The 18777-nt window shown below is 31.8% G+C and overlaps 1 protein-coding gene across 3 annotated transcripts in view; it reads left to right on the forward strand.

Moving 5' to 3' along the window:
* The window catches only part of LOC100916704 (contactin-associated protein-like 4), a 604589-nt gene that overhangs the window by 401267 nt on the left and 184545 nt on the right, over positions 1-18777 (forward strand). For 2 of the 3 annotated variants that reach the window (XM_031937658.1, XM_012542655.2), the window contains exons 5-8: positions 2955-3158; positions 4383-4567; positions 5739-5882; positions 18055-18316. In XM_031937658.1, the coding sequence (XP_031793518.1) occupies positions 2955-3158; positions 4383-4567; positions 5739-5882; positions 18055-18316 (795 nt within the window). Of the gene's footprint in view, positions 1-2954; positions 3159-4382; positions 4568-5738; positions 5883-18054; positions 18317-18777 lie in introns of those variants that run through there. The other variant, XM_031937666.1, reaches the window with a different exon arrangement.

Below are 18777 nucleotides of genomic sequence, written 5' to 3' on the forward strand. Positions count from 1 at the left end.
CTATCATTCTGAACTAACAGAATTTTTTAGCTTGCTGATAGGATCTGAGGCCAGCAATACTTTACTGTTCAGATTCAAATCTAAGTCTGGAATTTGTAGAGTTTAGGCAATGAGGACATGTTTACCCTTTTCACTGGAAGTTTTGGGAAGTGTCTAAAAGAATGAAAGCTCATAGGTCCCTACCCTAAGATTTTGTGTATTAAATTAGTATGTGAAAAAACAAAAGAATAAAAGTGAAATAAGGAATGAAAATTATTGATAGTAAAACAATAAATAACCCATTTATGTAGCACTTTATCAGTGATAATTCTGATAAATAATATTAATGTAAATATTTATATTAATATATTTATATGCATGCCTAATCATATATACATACACATCTACATGTTTATGAATGTTTACACATGTATGTGTATACATTAGATAAGCCTTAATAAAATATCTAAAGTCCCATAATTCGCAAAGTCAGAGAAAGGAGTTAAATGTAGGTCATCTGCCTCTAGTCAGTTTCAATGATACCACCCTGAAAACTATGGGACTATCATAATTGTATTTCAAGCCTTATATATTAGTGACTTTTATTGGTTTTATTGGTCTTTTGGATGTTTTAACATTTTATGATTATCATATGGTTAAGCATCCAGAAGCAACTAATAACAATCTACTTGGAGGTTGAGCCTAGGCATATTGGTGAGCCATTGATAGCAACCTTCTTAAAGAAAATAGAATTTTTTAAAAGTTATTGCTTCATATCTCAATTACTTATAGTATGTTTTAGTCCCTCATTTTGCATAATGGAATGGCTTCATACAAAAGACTTTTGATGCCATAGAAGATGAATATGGCTATTACGGAGTAATATCATTGAAGAGGAAGCAAAAACAGTAGGCAGAAGGAATAAAACAAATATTTTTTTTGGAGAAAACTTATTGATAATTAATTTCTATGAGGGTTTTTATCAAAAATGAACTTTTCTATTGCCATTGCTTTGAAGGATACGTACACACATTGCATTGTTAAAATTGCACATCATAAAAATGTGTTACATTTGTATTTTACACAGATATGTTTCATTATGGACATGTATTTCACTGTATAAGGGAATGGTAACTTAAGATACTTTTCATTCAAAATACAATATTTATTACTTTTAAACAAATGCTTCTTAAGTACTAAATATGTTATTGAAAAAATCAAACTTTATAATTTTCAATCATGATTATTTAAAATTTATAAGATTTTGAAATTAGCAAATATAAATGATTACTTTTAAAACTGTATTTATTTAAAACAAATATAAAATACGAAAACAAAGTAGAAAAAGGAAGAAAAAAAGGAAAACAAAACAAAACATTGTCATGTGTCTAGTAGAACATCAAGAAGGATTAAAAATATGTTCTAATACATTTCCATTTCAAGAAAGCATGCATAATTATAGGAGACATTATATTCATTACTGTCCATCTTTGCTTCTTGTAGATTATTTTTTTGTTCTCTGTTGCACACTTTTTACTCTATTCTTTTTTTCTCCTTCAAAGATTACTTTTAAATATGATGAATCATTTGAATTAAATACATTTCATGCATATAAGATGTAGTGTGCTTTTTTCCCCCCTCCCCTCCTTCTCTTCCTTTTCCTTCCTTTCCCATGCTAAATAAGATGGGTAAACAGATGAACTCACTAAATTCTTGAAAAATTAGTTTCTTATTTCACTGGATTTCCCTTACAGATTCATTTATTCATAAAAGTATCTTTCAAGAGCAGTTGCTTGTTTCTTCTTATGAAGTGTGAAAGGCACTATGAGCTTCTTTACCTTATATCAGTTCCCTTGTGTCTTATTCACTCTGTAAGTTATTTTGATAGGTGTTATTTTACATTATTAGTCCAGCATGTTGGGGTTATTTTTTTTATGAACTTAATGTATGTTACCTTGACACTTATTAGATGAAAAACTTAAAACTTTGAAAGAATAATGAAGTTTCTCTGTTGTGACCTTACTATGACTGTTTAAATTTAAACTATGTCCTTTATCAATTTAGTTTTTAGCATTAGGTGAGAAACAAAACATTTTGAGGACATCATTTAATCTTGTAACAGATAAGAAGGCTTTCTAGGTTTTTTTTTTTTATCATAGCTATTGACTTTAAAAAAATTTTTTCACATTTGACTAAATGAAAAAATTGATTATAACTACAAGAGAAATTTAGATCATGTGCAGAGAAGATTTTTTAATAATGGATTTTGTTATAATTTGTAAAGTAAAGAAATTGGGTTAAAAGGAAAAAAGATGTTTTAATATAATAAATTAGAATAATATATACTTATTTGCTTTTTTAAAATTCATCAATATCTGATATTAAAAGATGAAATGAGATGACACACAATATGACTATGTCCTATTGAGCTGGCCTACTAGCCAAGACAGCCTAACTTTAAGTTTAATTTCTGACACATAGACACTGGTTTAGTATTTTTGAGCAAGTTACTTAAAGACTCAATGCTAGTAACTCTTCATACCTGCAAGCTGTAGAAAATGCATCAACATATATTGTGATAGCAAGTTTTCTTATCAGTGAATTCACAAGTGAAGCAGACCTTCTATTTCCACTTCCTATTTTCTAACATGTAAGACATGAAAAAAGATACTGTATAGTTGTTACAATATTCGTTGGGAAGATATGGATTCAAATTCCACCTTCAGTATGTGGTGATTTTTTCAATTGTATTTCACTTAGTCCCAAGTAACCTTTATTAGAGCAGTTTTTATTCTCTAATTTAAGGAAATTCTTTTTAGCAGTTCCCCATACCAATGAAATCAAAGGTTTAGGTACATAGGATATAGATTTATATAGTCTGTAAAAGGAGACTGCACATTTTTTTATCCTATTTATTATATTTGTTAAAAAAAACTTTCATATTTAAAGGTATCTCTTAATATCTTTATCTTTAGGGTCTGAAGTGGTGGATTTTGATGGGAAAAGTTTCTTGCTCTACAGATTTGATGAAAAATCCACAAATCCCTTAAAAGACGTGATTTCTTTCAAATTTAAAACAATAGAAAGTGATGGGATTCTGCTTCACAGAAAAGGACAAAATGGAGATTACATCACCCTGGAATTAATAAAAGGGAAACTCTTCTTATTCATTAATTCAGGTAAAAAAAAACATTAAAAGTCCATTATTGTCTAGTTCAATAGATATTATTTATGTTAAAAACTATAGGTATGTGATATGTATAATTGTGCCAACATACCTAGATCCTATTACATGCATGTATCTTGTTAAATACCTTTGCATCTATTTTTTTTTCAGCAAGGCAGTTGAAGTTAAGTGACATACCCAAGGTCACACAGTTAATAAATATTAAGTGTCTGAGGTGTGATTTGAAATCACTTCCTCCTGACTTTAGGGCCAGTACTTTATGGCACCATCTAGCTAGCCCATGCATCTATTCTACTTAACAATTTAGAAATTTAACATTTGTGACTACTCATGTTTTTATTTGAAATTAGTGTGCTAATGGTAAAAAAAAAATAATAATAATTGGTCATTTTCTGTTCTCATAATAAGATATCCACATAATTTTGTTGAGTTCCTGAGCTCAAGTGGATGATCTTTAAACTTTAAAAAAAAAAAATATATATATATATATAATGTTTTAATGTAATTTGACCAAGATTTGGGATTCCAAGATAGAATGTAAGGAAAGATAGAGTGTCTATGCCACAAGAGAAAACACAGAGAAGGAAGCCAGCATAGAGAAAGTACAACATGTATCTTCACTGAAGATAAATAATAATCAGGGCCAGTTAAGAATGATGGGGAAAAGAACAGGTCTCATGGAGATTCTAGGGAAGGAGACACTAAATCCTTTAAAGTTCATTGGAATTATTATAGGGTTTTCTGTGTCTAGCAGAACTAGGAATCTTGGGAAGAAAGGAGTAAGACTAAATAAGTTGAAATTGAGTCTTGTTGAACTGAAGCAACTGGGGAAATGAAGGTTACTTGCTATTCAAACTTCCTGCTGGAAGTAAAAACGTTATTATAAGCCTAACTTTAGCTGCATAATTTAGGGGATTTGAATCTTCCCACCAGTTGTTTAGTAACAAAATGAAGGCTAATAGTCCTTATACTTAAAATCAATAAGTCTACATTTTTCTTAAATATCAAGAATACATTAAATATCAGAAAAAAACCTGAGACATATTAAAGGGTGCCATATTTAATACTTATTTAAGGCAAGTTCACCAATATTTAAACTGGGGAAAAATAAATTAATTGTAATCATAATGATCAGAATTGAATCACAACATGGGAACTATAATTTTAAAGTAAAACTGAGTTTTTTGTTTTTATTTTTTCCCTCCTCTCTTTTAAGGTGATACTAAACTGCATTCTACTAACAGCCTCATTAACATCACCACGGGCAGCCTCTTGGATGATCTGCACTGGCATTCTGTCCTTATTGAGTACTTTAATAAACAAGTAAACTTTACCGTGGATAAACACACTCAACATTTTCATGCAAAGGGAGAATTCAATTACTTGGACCTAAATTATGAGGTGTGAAAATTACCTTTCATTTAATACTTTGTGATTTAAATTGCATTAAACAAGGAAAAGAAAATAAGATTTTATGGCATTTTCCTTTCATGGTTAACTAAAATTTTTGCTGAAATTTCTATTTAGATAGAATAAATAAGAATATGTTTTTATTAGATAGTAACTCCTACTGCCTAAAATTATGGCACTTTATCATTATAGATAATTTTTTATCTAACCATGCAATGACACAGTTTCATTTTCAGAAAACATCTCACAAATGATAAGAAGTCAATACTGGAAAAAAAAAAATTTAAATTTTGCTTTTGGAAATCGCATTGTAATTAAATAAAAGATGAGGAATTTCATCATATTTTAGTGGATTCCTGATAATATAAAGTCACATTATCAGAAGTCATAGAATTCAATACCATATCCCAATAATACTATTTGATAAGTCAAAGAAAGAAAAAATAAGTATATAATCAATATACAGCTTCTAAGATTTTTTTAAAGCTTTGAGAACATTTCTGAGCCTGCCCATTTAAAGGTGACTAAATTGTACCAAAATGTAATATCTTCTCTGTCCAATCTTTTGCTGCTCATCTTTATGGAAACCAGAAATATAAGTCCTATTGTTCATGAGGCATGAAATGGCTTTGACGAATAAAATGAAATGAACATTTCAGCCCTGTGTCGGATTTACCAGAGTCAAATAGAACTAATTTATCAATGGATTGGCAAAGGGCAACAGCCTACAAGTTTACACACAGACTGAAATGTATATACATCATAACCCTGTCTAGATAAGGTTTATTATTATCCTGATATATGATGAGCAGCACCAACCCCCAGCCCATTATCCACCAAGTAACTGCATTCAATAAAAGCCTGGTATCATACTAAAACTTTAAAATTGCATTCATGCTGCTCCCTAAAATATATGTTATTAAAAGAGTTCCTATGTATATACATTTGGTAGACCTATGAATCTGTCCTTTAATTGCCATATTTAACCTTTATTTGATATGAACACATCTGATACCAGTGAAAGGCTATAAAGCAAAATAATGGAAATCTGGACAATTCGTGATTCTTGTTGGCTGTATTTGAAATGTTTATTGTCTATGTAGCAAATAAGTTGTCAGAAAAATTATTAAATGATTTTATTGATGTCTGTTTTCTTTCTAAGCTCAGCTTTGGAGGGACTCTAGCATCTGGAAAATCAGTATCATTTTCCCATAGGAATTTCCATGGCTGTTTTGAAAATCTTTATTGTAATGGAATTAATATAATTAATTTGGCCAAGAGACAGAAACCTCAGATCTACATTATGGTAAGAAATTCAAAAACTAAAATATAAGAGGAGCAAAGGAGATAACAGGAGGGAGGGAAGAAAAGAGCTAGGAAGATAAATAGAAAGTGAGAAAAGGGAAAGAGGCCTTATTTTCTATTGTATAAGATGGTCAGTCATATACCCATTTGCTCTAATAATGTATTTCCAGCTTCACTGAGAACTTGTGGAGGAGGAGCAAGGGAAGTAATTAAGCTAAAAAAGAATGGAAAGTAATTATAAAGGAAATTTAGAGTGTTTGAATAACTGTGAAGAACTTATGGAGCAAAATTCTGAAAGATTTAGACAAATTAGAGTACAAATGGAAGAAATTGCACTCTGACAGAAATTAAAATAAATGAAATAAAAAGAATGAGTTGAAACAGATGGGAAAGAAGAAAAGCAGAAAGATGAATTTAACATGGAGAGTAGGAGCCTGAGAAGAAGAGGTAGTAGGACTCAAATGGGAAAAAGAAGTTGGTAAAACAACATAATTAAAATAAATAGATAAGGCAAAGTAAAAGGCTGGCAATAAAGAGAAAGCAAATCGGTGAGATTGTCAAGGAAATGACAAAAGGAAAAGTTTTGCAAAGAGTTGACAAAGATAATTCTGGAGGTAACAATATCTAAAAACAATATAATAGCTATTTTCTAAGGGAAGTAAGGTATTCAAAAGAAAATCAGACAATTAAAGGATCTCACTTGTAGAAATTATGAAATACTGGGAAAGTTTTGTAATGATCTCTCCAGCATAACACATAGCTAGGAACTGGGGCCATAGAGGCTCACAACCTTTGCCAGTCCTCTCTCATTTACACTCATGGTTACCTTAGCATTGACTGTTCTGGCATTTCCTGTCTCCTCAAAGAAAATGATACCCAGTGTTTCCAATAACTCACATTTCAAAGGAACAGTTCCATTTTTATTCCAGTTTAAAAGATTTTTCTCAGCAAAGGGGAATAAATGAAAAGTTTCCAAGAATGCCATCTTGAATCAGGTATGAAACAACTAATTGTAATCTCAAACAAAAAGGAGAAGGGTTTAGTAATAATATATCACAAAACAATTAAAATCACTTGAGAACTAATATCTAAGCCTCCTTGGATTATTCATAACAAAATTCTCCCTTTGTAATTTTATATTTCACTTCCATTGAGTGTAGAGAAGTAAATTTTTCTTTGTGATGGTTTGTTTCTTTGTGGATAACTCTTTTCCTCTCATGCATTCTGCTGTCTTTATCACCACCATAGTTTCTTCATCTGTAAAATGAGAATTATATTAGTAAGTACTTCTGTGTTGTTATGAAAATTAAATTAGGTAACATACATCGTGTTTTCAAAATCCTGACATGCCACATAAATGCTTATTATTGTTATTATTATTATTATTGTTATTACCAAAAATCTGTCAATATATGTGTAAGGATACCATCCCCCTCTAATCTCAATGGTTACACAAAGAATAAAATTTCAAATATGTAAATAAGGTATTTTATATCCTGTGATTTTTATATGAAGTATAAATCTCTCATTAGATTAAGAAAAAAATTGATTCATTGGCTGAAAGTATCAGTCATATCTGTTGAACTAAGTGCAAAATCACATTACATTTCTAATTTCATTTTAAAATATTCCAAGAATATCCTTATTTCTTGTGGCCAAGTCATTTTTCTTTTCTGAAGTATACTTGTATTTGTTGACTTCTTAACCGATAGTAACTTTTTATTTCATTCAATGTTCTCTTCTCCTTACTTACATTTTCCTTCTATTTTTTAGTTTGGGATTATGTACTCAAAATAATTCTCTCTTGGATATATTGGTTCTTTCTCCCTCTGTACTCGGAATTTCATTACTATTGCCAGTACTGAGTGATTGATATTAGACCCTACCCTGTACCTCAATTTCTGATTTCTTAGTCTCCAAGTTGGTTCAATGTTTTGCTATAACCTTGATTTACCCCAGTGATATATGACTTTGCTCTGGTCTTTGTAGAGCAACCTTATTCTCTCATTCTCAGGAACTAAGATGATCCTGCCAACTTCTGTAGGTCCTAGAAGCATGTGACTGGTTATATCTTACCTTTTTGTGTTGTGATTTAGACTTATGCTGCTTCTATTTATATTTTGACTGTCTGCATATGGCTTTAGGTTGATAATTTGGAGTTTTGGAGTCTTTTGATTCCTCCAGAGCTTCACCTCTTACTCTTTTGTTGTGATGACTGACTCTGACTAACTTTAGGGCCATTTTCAGAAACTTCAGCTGGCTGACCTAGTAAAATTTAGCCAACTTTTGGTCTACTTACCTGACCTTGCATTGATTTCTATGTTGTTCTTCTCTCCGGTTCTGCTAGATTCACACTGGACATCTTGTTTTATTATTCTTTAATTTTCTGTGTCATTGGTCCTTCTCGAGTCATTTTCAGATATTTTGGGGGGTTTATGCAAAACAGAAAGGTGTCTGTAAACTTTCATTTCATTATATTAACCAAAAGTCTAGTTTCCCTATATTTTAGCAAAACATTTCACAGTCTGTCACTGCAATTGTTGATGACAAAATGAAGTGATGTATGACAGATATATAGTATAGCTAGATGAAATTAAAACTGTTTTTTTTTAAATCTTCAAGCAAAAGTTGGATGGGCATATATTTTATTGGGGATTATTGTTCTGGTATGGATTGAAATAGGTAGAATTCAAGGTTCCTTTCTAGCTCTAAGATTTTGTGATAAATAGAATACATGATCTAGGTGTCATACTCTACCAGCAATTTTCTTTGCTTTCCTCTATGGATTTGAGGGGATAAAAAGACTCAAATAAGTCTTAAAGACGTCTAGAAGAAAACACTTGGAACCTGGGAAAGTCTGTGTAGTGTCATTCTGGTCTTTTGGTACTGACCTAGCAGACTAAGTTTCCATGGTAACAACTTGAGTTGGGGGATGGGGGCAGAAATTAACCCCAGCCAGGTTACAGTAATTTATGAGACTTGTTCTTCATTTCCACATAAAAAGGAAGCAAAATGATATTTAAATTTTCTTTTATGTCATAGGCTACATATTTCTTGGATTTCTTTGTTCCCAATAGGCCAATTTTTCTGCCTTTTTAGTTTTTGTAATTCTTTATTTAACCTTAAATCACTCACATAAAGAATAATCCCAGTTTTCCAGACAGGAACCAAGTATCATTCATTGATGAAATAGAACAAACAAACAAACAAAAAACTATCAATTTGATATGATAGTTGCCAATAAATTAATATCAATTAGGAATTATTAAAGTGTTATGATTATACATTTTCTCAAAATAATAATATTGGTAACCTAAAACATAGTATTTTAATATCAATTTCTGGCAAAGGAATGCAGAAGTGTAATGTTGAGAATTGCCATCTCAGTTTCGGAAGACTGATTTCTATTTGACTTTTGTCACTAACTCACTGTGCTACTTTTAGCAAATCATATGGCCTACTTAGACCTCAGTTTTTTCACCCAGAAATTAAATGGATTGGATTTAAATGATTTCTAAGATCTCTTCTTGCTCTAAAATTTAAACCCAGACTAGCTTTTTCACAATCTGTTATTGTAAAGTTTCAGTTATTAGAGTCATGAAAAGCAGAGATTTAGTTTAAAATTTAAAAAATTACTTTAATATTCAACACTATTATGAAATATATTACTTTTTAACCATTCCAAAAGAAATTCTAATTCTAATTTGTATTCTTCTAGAAAATACATGTTTGGATTCATTTCATTATGAAAATGAGTTATATTTATTCAGACTGCCAAAGCAAAATTGAAATTATTCTGCATTATACATACAAATACATACTCCATTCTAGTCAAAGTGCTCTATTTGCTGCTCCCTCAACAAGATGTTCCATGTTCAGTTTTTATTTATTTGTATCAGTGTTTTTTTTTCCTTATGCTTGACATCTACTTACATTCTCACCTCTTCCACTTTGAATCTTCACCTCTTTAAGGATCATCACCTCCTTTATAAAACCTTTCTTGAAGACAGCTCCTTTCCTCTCTTTTTTAACAAAAATGATTTATTGATTTTTTTCTTCTGTTTGCACCTCACAGTTATTTTAACCCCCTTCTCTCCTTGTCTCCAGTGTGAATTCCTAGTGATAAAGAAAAACAATGAACAAAAACATCAGAAACTAAAAGAAAAAGTCATGTATATAATGATATGTTGCAGGAATTCTTTGTCCCTTTGCCTTGAGGCAGATGGAAATATATCATTATTCACACACACAAACACACACACACACACACACACACACACACACACACACACACATATACTGCCAGGACTTTCAGTGTATGTTCTTACTCCTCCCATTTGAATGTGAATTTATAAAAAAAGTAGAAATTCATTATCTGTTTTTTATCTGTAATGTAACACATGATCATGTTGTAGTTGCTTAATAAATGTTTCTTTGTAGAGGGCTGGGAACAATGGCAGAGGGCTGGAACTCTGAAAAGGTGAACTTGAATATAAGATAGAAGAGTACTTAAGGCTAAGTACATACTTAGAGATGAAGGTTCTATAACCTTGGTAATGTAAGGAAGGATTGGACAGCTGAGGGAGAGTCAGAGCAGGGAAGACTTCAGGCTCCAGACTCCAGAGTCCAGGATCCATCTTTGACAAGCAATGTGGCAGCTTGCCTGCCTCCTTCACTTCTCGTAAAGACCAAGGACTTTGACTGATCCTAACTCTGACTGATCCCAAGGTCTTCCAGAGAGCTAACCAGTATATGACGTTTGTTGAATTATTATAAATGTGTATATGTGAATTTTATTTGTTTCAAATTATTTAAATGACTTTTTACCATTCTGTGGTACAGTCATAGCTGATGATAATTGAGTAGAACAGTTGCCAATACATTAACTATCTTGTTATAAGGAAGTTACTTAATTACTTAATTATACTTTTATCAAATTCTTCTACCAGTATGGTTTATTATAAAGCTTAGGTAATTATGAGTCTCATCACTTTCACTGTCTTTCTATTGTTTCCAAGATCAAATCTAAAATTCTCTGACTTTTAAAGACCTTTAAAACTTTTGAATTTCTCAAATCTTCTGAGATCTTACTACACTGCACAAATTTTGCTATCTAGTGACACTGGCCTCCTTATTTTTCCTCTCATAGACTACTGTATTTCCCTATGTTGACTTGTGTTCACATCTCTCTCCCATCCCTGAAATGATCGATCTCCCTCCTTGCTGCTGTAGCTTTTGTATCACATCTCTCCTAGTCCTTTTTAAATTTTAATGCCTTCTCAATCACTCCTTTCTCAATTTATCCTGGATGTTTCTTGCTTATACATAGTATTTTTTTGTTTGTTTGTTTCCCCAGCTGTTAGAATAATGACTGACCAGAACAGATATGGAAATATGTTTAGAAGAATTGCACGTGTTTAACCTATATTGCATTGCTTGCTGGCTTGGAGAGGGGGAAGGGAGAAAGGAGGGAGAAAAATTTTGAAATAAGGTTTTGCAAATGTGAATGTTGAAAACTATCTTTGCATGTATTTGGAAGAGTAAAATACTATGGAAAATAAAGAATAGTAACTGACCTCTTTATAATTATAGCAATTTACTTTCATTGGAGGGGAAAAGGGAGTCTTGTCAAAATCTCAGTTAGAAATCTTTCCCTCTGTAGTAGGCTAGGAACAGGTCTACACCCAGCACTAAGGAGAGGGCAGACCTTATGGTAGTGATTAGGGAAAGTTCTAGATTCTGATGCAGTTAGTATTAAAGGTTCAGATAAACTAGTGTTATAGTTGACCAGTAGACCCTGATTACTCACATTTAGAAAAAATACTTTTTTCAAACCTACCTTTGTGCTGACTATGTGGTACTTGACAAACCCAGTGACATATTAAAAAGATTATTATTGGAGGTATTTTGCTTTCTCAGTTCTAAAAGGTCCTTCATCCATATTGTTTGCTCCAGCCGGTAAAAAAAGAGACAAACAGGAGGAGCCCTAAACTCATTAGGACTACAAGCATATTTCCTTGACTTATATTTAGCTATTGTATCTTTGCACTTTTATTTTTGTAACTTCTGCTTTTTCATTTACTCTTATGTATCCAAATAGTGTCACAAAGAATCAGATACAATTAAATAACTAAACAAAAGCAACAATATCCCCTTCCTGTATGTCACTGCCTGAAACAACCCTCACTCTATGTGTTATTCCCTTGGTTTAAAGACTATATGATTCTTCTTTATGCTCAATCATTTAGATTCCCATATTGGAAATGTTACACTTTGTCTCTTTTTTTTAAAATAATAGCTTTTTATTTTTCAAAATACATGCAAAGATGGTTTTCAACATTCACCTTTGCAAAACCTTGTGTCCCAAACTTTTCTCCCTCTATCCTCTCTTCCCTCCTCATCTAGATAGCAAGTAATCCAATTTAGGTTAAACACATATATTTCCACATTTGTCTTGTTGCACAAGAAAAATCAGGTCAAAAAGGAGAAAAGAAAATTAGAAAAAAACAAACAAGCAAGCAAACAACAATAGCAAAAAAGATGAAAGTAGTATGTTGTGATCCATATTCAGTCCCTATAACCCTCACTCTGTATGTAGATGGTTCTTTCAAATCTATTGGAATTGCCCTAAATAATCTCATTGTTGAAAAGAATCAAGTATATCACAGCTAATCATGATATAATCTTTTTGTGGCCGTGTACAATGTTCTCTTGATTCTACTCACTTCACTTAGCATCAATTCATGTAAATCTCTCCAAGTCTTTCTGAAATCATTCTGTTGATTTATTCTTATAGAAAAACAATATTCCACTATATTAAATTATCATAACTTATTCAACCATTCCCCAACTGATCAGCATCCACTCAGTTTCCAGTTCCCTACAAAAAGTGCTGCTACAAAAATTTTTGCACATGTGGGTCCTTTTCACTTTTTTAATCTTTCTCAGATGCAGACTCAGTAAAGACATTGCTGGGTTAAAGAATATGTACAGTTAGATACCCTTTAGGCATAGTTTCGTGTTGCTTTCCAGAGCGAATCAGTTCACAACTCCACCAACAGTGTAATAGTGCCCCAGTTTTCCCACATCCTCTCTAAGGGTTCTCATTATCATTTTCTGTCATTTTAGCCAATCTGAGAGGTATGTAGTGGTACCTCAAAATTATCTTAGTTTATATTTCTCTGATCAATAGTCATTTAGAGCATTTTTTTCATATGATTAGAAATGGTTTTAATTTCTTCATCTGAAAATTGTCTATTCATATCCTTTGACTATCAATGGGGGAATAGCTTGTATTCTTATAAATTTGGGTAAAATATATATTTTAGAAATGAAGCCTTTGTCAGAATTCTTGGATGTAAAAAAAAATACCAATTTTCTGTTTCTCTTCTAATCTTGTCTGCATTAGTTTTGTTTGTACAAAATCTTTAAAATTTAATATTATTGTCTCTTGGTTTTAAATACAAATGAATGAAGCTTTATTTAAAATAATATACATTTATGTATATTTTGCCAAAATTTATGCTTTCAATTGCCAAAAATTATCCCATGAGGTAACAAAAATATTATTTCCATTTTACTGATGAGGAGACTGAATCTCACAAAGATAAAAAAAATGATATCCATAGTCACATGACTAGAAAGGAAGAAAGCTAGAAAATATAAACACAGGCCTTACCTGCACCAGACTGAAAACCATTTGGTACTGGCTAAGAAACAGAGTACTCAATCAGTGAAATGAAATAGGTTAGTTTCACAACACACATTAGTCAATGACTATATCAATTTAATATTGATAAACCCAAAGACCCCAGCTTTTGGAATAAGAACTCAGTACTTGACAAAAATTGCTGGGAAGATTGGAAATTAGTATGCAAACACTAGGCATTGTCCCTCACCTAACACCTTATATCAAGATGAGGTTGAAATGGGTTCATGATTTAGACAAAAAGTGATACAATAAGCAAATTAGAAGAAGAAAGAATACTGTACCTCTCAGATCTGTGGAGAAGAAAGGAATTTGTGCCCAAAGAAGAACTAGAGTAGATTCTGTAACATGGCATGGATAATTTTGATTATATTAAATTAAAAAGTTTTGGTACAAACAAAACCAGTGCAGACAAGATTAGAAGGAAAAGAGTAAATTGGGAAAAAATTTTTTACAACCAAGACTTCTGATAAAGGCCTCATTTTGAAAATATAAAGAATATTGATGTGGCTCTTTTCAACAGAGAGCTGATTCAGGCCAGCTCCAATGATTTTGTGATGGAGAGAGCCATCTGCATCTAGAGAACTATGGGGACTGAGTATGAATTACAACATAGTATTTTCATTTTTTTTGTTGTTGTTTGCTTTCATTTTTTTCTTTTTGATCTGATTTTGTGGGCAGCATGATATATAGATATATACATACATACATAGATATGTATGTATATATCTATATATCTATCTATATATATATATATAAAGAGAGAGAGAGAGAAAGAGAGACAGAGACAGAGAGAGACAGAGGCAGAGACAGAGATACAGAGACAGAGATAGAGAGTGATTGCACATGTTTCACATACACTGGATTGCTTGCTGTCTTGGGGGGATTTGGAACACAGGAGATTTTTGCAGAAGTAAATTTTGAAAATTATGCATATGTTTTGAAAATAAAAAGCTGTAAAAAATAAAAACACAGACCTAATTTCAAAATATAACTTACTTTTTAATACAATATACTGTAAGGATTGCAGTTTCTGAGCCAAATAAAAAGTCTGTTAATGTCTATGTGTGTATACAGGCATATCCTGTTTAAAAGATCCTACTGGTATGGTATAGCTCTTGGTATAACCCTGAGGCTACCTGGCCTTCGGCTATCTTGTTTTAGGAATAATGTGTTTTTACTTTAGGCCATCTTGCCTTAGTTTACCTTGTACTGTCAGGATGCTGAGTCCAAAAGATGTTTGGTTATCAGATAACAGCCTCCTAGCCAGTGAGAATGAAATATTAGGGGCTGATAAACATCAATAATGAAGTGCTAAAGTTAATGCAACTTCATTACAAAATTGTAATTTTGGACCTAGTGACATTTCAGTCCTAAAATTACACTTGTGGAAGGTTCCAACATCACCTCTCTCATTTCCCCACCTCATGAGCTTTGATCAGCAACCTATGGATAGGGTACTTGTACACAAAATAAGAACCTAATCACTCCTCAGCTCTACCTCTAAGTCATAAAATTAGCATTAGTAACATGAAACACTTGATTTCTCTCACTTTTTCCTATAAAAATATTGGCTCAACCCCTATTTCCTCACTCTTTGACCCCTGTCTTCCTCTTTAGGAATTTAGCCTGCTTAAATTGGCATTACAATGATAATACACTTTGTCCCTTGATTTGGAGCTTAGAAATTCTTTTCAGATATTTTGTGACACTGTTCTGAAACCCCAACATTTTGGGATTTTTACTGAATTTTCCTTTTTTTTTCCAGTGCCTTTCCTCCAACATTATATTGTAATGTTATTTCTGGTTCAAAGACTATAGACAGTTTAATAGTTCTTTGGAAATAATTCCAAATGTCTTTATATATATATATATATTTTTCAAAATATATGCACGGATAATTTTTCAACATTGATATTTTTATAGCCTTGTGTTTCAGATTTTCTCCTCCTACCTCCCACCCCCTTCCCTAGATGGCAAGCAATCCAATATTTGTTACACATATTAAAATATATGTTAAATCCAATATGTGCACACATATTTATACAATTTTATTGCTGCACAAAAAAAATCAAATCAAAAAGGAAAGAAAATGAGTAAGAAAGCAAAATGCAAATGAACAGCAACAAAGAGTGAAAATGCTATGCTATGATCCACACTCAATTCCCACAGTCCTCTCTCTGGATGTAGATGGCTCTCTTCATCATAGGATCATTGGAAATGGCATCCATCATCTCATTGTTGGAAAGAGTCATATTCATCAGAATTGATCATCCTATAATATTGATGTTGCCATGTATAATGATCTACTGGTCCTGCTCATTTCACTTAGCATCAATTCATGTAAGTCTCTCCAGGCCTCTCTGAAATCATGCTCCTGATTTTTTCTTATAGAACAATAATGTTCCATAACATTCATATACCATAACTTATTCAGCCATTTTCCAATTGATGGGCATCCGCTCAGTTTCCAGTTTTTTGCCACTACAAAAAGGGCTGCCACAAACATTTTTTGCATATGTGGGTCCTTTTCCCTCCTTTAAAATCTCTTTGGGATACAGACCCAAAAGAAATACTGCTGGATCAAAGGGTATGCACAGTTAGATAACTTTTTGAACATAATTCCCAATTGCTCTCCAGAATAGATGGATCCATTCACAGTTCCAATTGATATAATGTATCAATGTCCCAGTTTTCCCACATCCCCTCCAACATCCATCATGATCTTTTCCTGTCATCTTAGCCAATCTGAGAGGTGTATAGTGGTATCTCAGAGTTGTCTTAATTTGCATTTCTCTGATCAATAGTGATTTAGAGTACCTTTTCATATGATTACAAATATTTTTAATTTCTTCATCTGCAAACTGCATGGTCATATCCTTTGACCATTGATTAATTGAAGAATGGCTTGAATTTTTATAAATTTGAGTCAATTCTCTCTATATTTTAGAAATGAGGCCTTTATCAGAACTCTTAAAGGTAAACATTTTCTCCAATTTATTGCTTCCCTTCTAATCTTGTCTGCATTCATTTTGTTTGTACAAAATCTTTTTAACTTATATAATAATGATCTCCTTAAGGGATTATTTTTTGCCTTTGTTCTAATGGGGAAGACAACTTGTAAATAAGGATTCCATACAGAACTGATAGTGATATATTTTCTTAAGAAGGGATAAGAGAATGGAGTGAAGGATAGAATTTGGAACTCAAAACTTGAAAAAAAATAAAACAAATGTTAAAAAAGGTTTTAACATATAATGGGGATAAATTTAAAAATAAAAGGAATAAGAGCACTAGCAACTAGGATGGGAGAGATGAAAGGGGAGACAAACTTATAAAAGCCTCCTATTGAGTGAAGTAAGTCTTGAAGGAAGCTAGACAAGAGAGATATGGGGTGGGGGAGGTACAGAGAGGGACAGACACAGAAACATAGAAAGAGAATATAAACATTAGGGGTATCTGTGCATAAACTTCAAGAAGACAGTAAACATGAATGGTGGAAAAAAATAAGTCTTCATTTCAATATAATTTGTACTATTGATAATCCTTTGATAGGATCAAGTAAGGACTTTTGTTTGTTTAAGAATGGGGAAACATGGTCATGATTTCTTCTTAATAAAGAATTATCCTGGTTCAATTAAAATTGGTTTGACAAGATAAGATTTACACATTAAACTTTAGAAAGCCATTTAATGAAGATGTAAGGAGTATTCTGTCATGGATCAAAAGGCATACTTTAAATAAATCTTGAGCTAAATATCTATTATGCAAATGCACATATGTGTACTAATATATACATGTAATATAGATACAAGCACTTTCATATATATATAGTGTATGTATACATATGCATGTACATATAATATATATACACACATAGTTTTATACTTTTATAAGCTCAATATTTATTTTGTAGATATTTTATATTACTATATACATATATATGTATAGGAATGTATATTTATATAAATATGCATGTATGTGTATGGGATATATGTTATTATGTATATAAACATTGTAGTTTACTTAACTTGGGAAATAGAGTGTAATAGTCTTAACTAAGAGCTGAAAATAAGAAAATCAGGACTTCATATGGAAAATGGGAAAATAACTGTCTAGAATAATTAGGACAGGTTAGGATGGTAAGGATAGTATGTTACTATAATTTTTAAGATTCATGTCAGGAATCATGTACAATTAGTGCCCACAAGAAAGAACTCTATGAATATTTGCAAAGCTAGTAATATATGGTCAGATATGGACAATGAGTCAATTTGTTTGTTTAGCTATATAATTTATTTTTGTCACTATTAAGGGAGGTATAGCAAGTTGAGGAGGACGAAATCCATTGAGAAATGATGACATTTTTAAAAACCTCAATTAAATATTTATATTAAAAATGTATCACTAGGACAAAAATGCCATTGTGGAATCTGACTACTATATTCCTTTATTTTGTTCTTAGGGAAATGTGTCATTTTCTTGTTCACAACCACAAACCGTTCCAGTAACTTTTTTGGGCTCTGGCAGCTACCTAGCACTACATGGTTCCTCTGGGCAGGATGAAATATCTGTGAGTTTTCAATTTCGCACTTGGAATAAAATGGGACTTCTGCTATCCAGTAACTTTCATCAGTATTCTGGAGGTCTCCTCCTCTATCTTCATGATGGAAAAATTAAACTGAATCTCTTCAAATTAGGAAAACAACAAAGTGACATAACAGCAGGTAATAAATATATTTTAAATATTTTTGTGCCGGATTATTTGGCTTTTACTTATAATCTTGCTTTTGTATCTCCAAAAAGGCCTACCCAGTTTTCTTGATTATAATATGAACTTAATAAATAATCATTGGATTAGCCAGTTTATGACTTCATCAATGAAATAATCTTTGTATTAATAAAACACGCAAAATAATTATCATTTTATAATTGAATATTTGCCATTGTGATCCTCTGGAATTTTCTTAATAAGATCTTTGAGAATATATCATGGAACCATGGATTCAGGCTTAGAAAGGACCTAAAAGGCAGTATTCCAACTGTTCTAATAATTATCCTTCCTAGTTCTGAATTTCAGAATTCATTATATTCACATTGAAGGTGAGAAAATAACAGAGATAACTTTTTTATGTGCATGGGACTAAAACTTAAGTCTGGACTAAAAGTCAATATGCCCAGCACACAT

The sequence above is a fragment of the Sarcophilus harrisii genome, chromosome 1 (genome assembly GCF_902635505.1).
Source record: "Sarcophilus harrisii chromosome 1, mSarHar1.11, whole genome shotgun sequence".
Taxonomy (NCBI): Eukaryota; Metazoa; Chordata; class Mammalia; order Dasyuromorphia; family Dasyuridae; genus Sarcophilus; species Sarcophilus harrisii.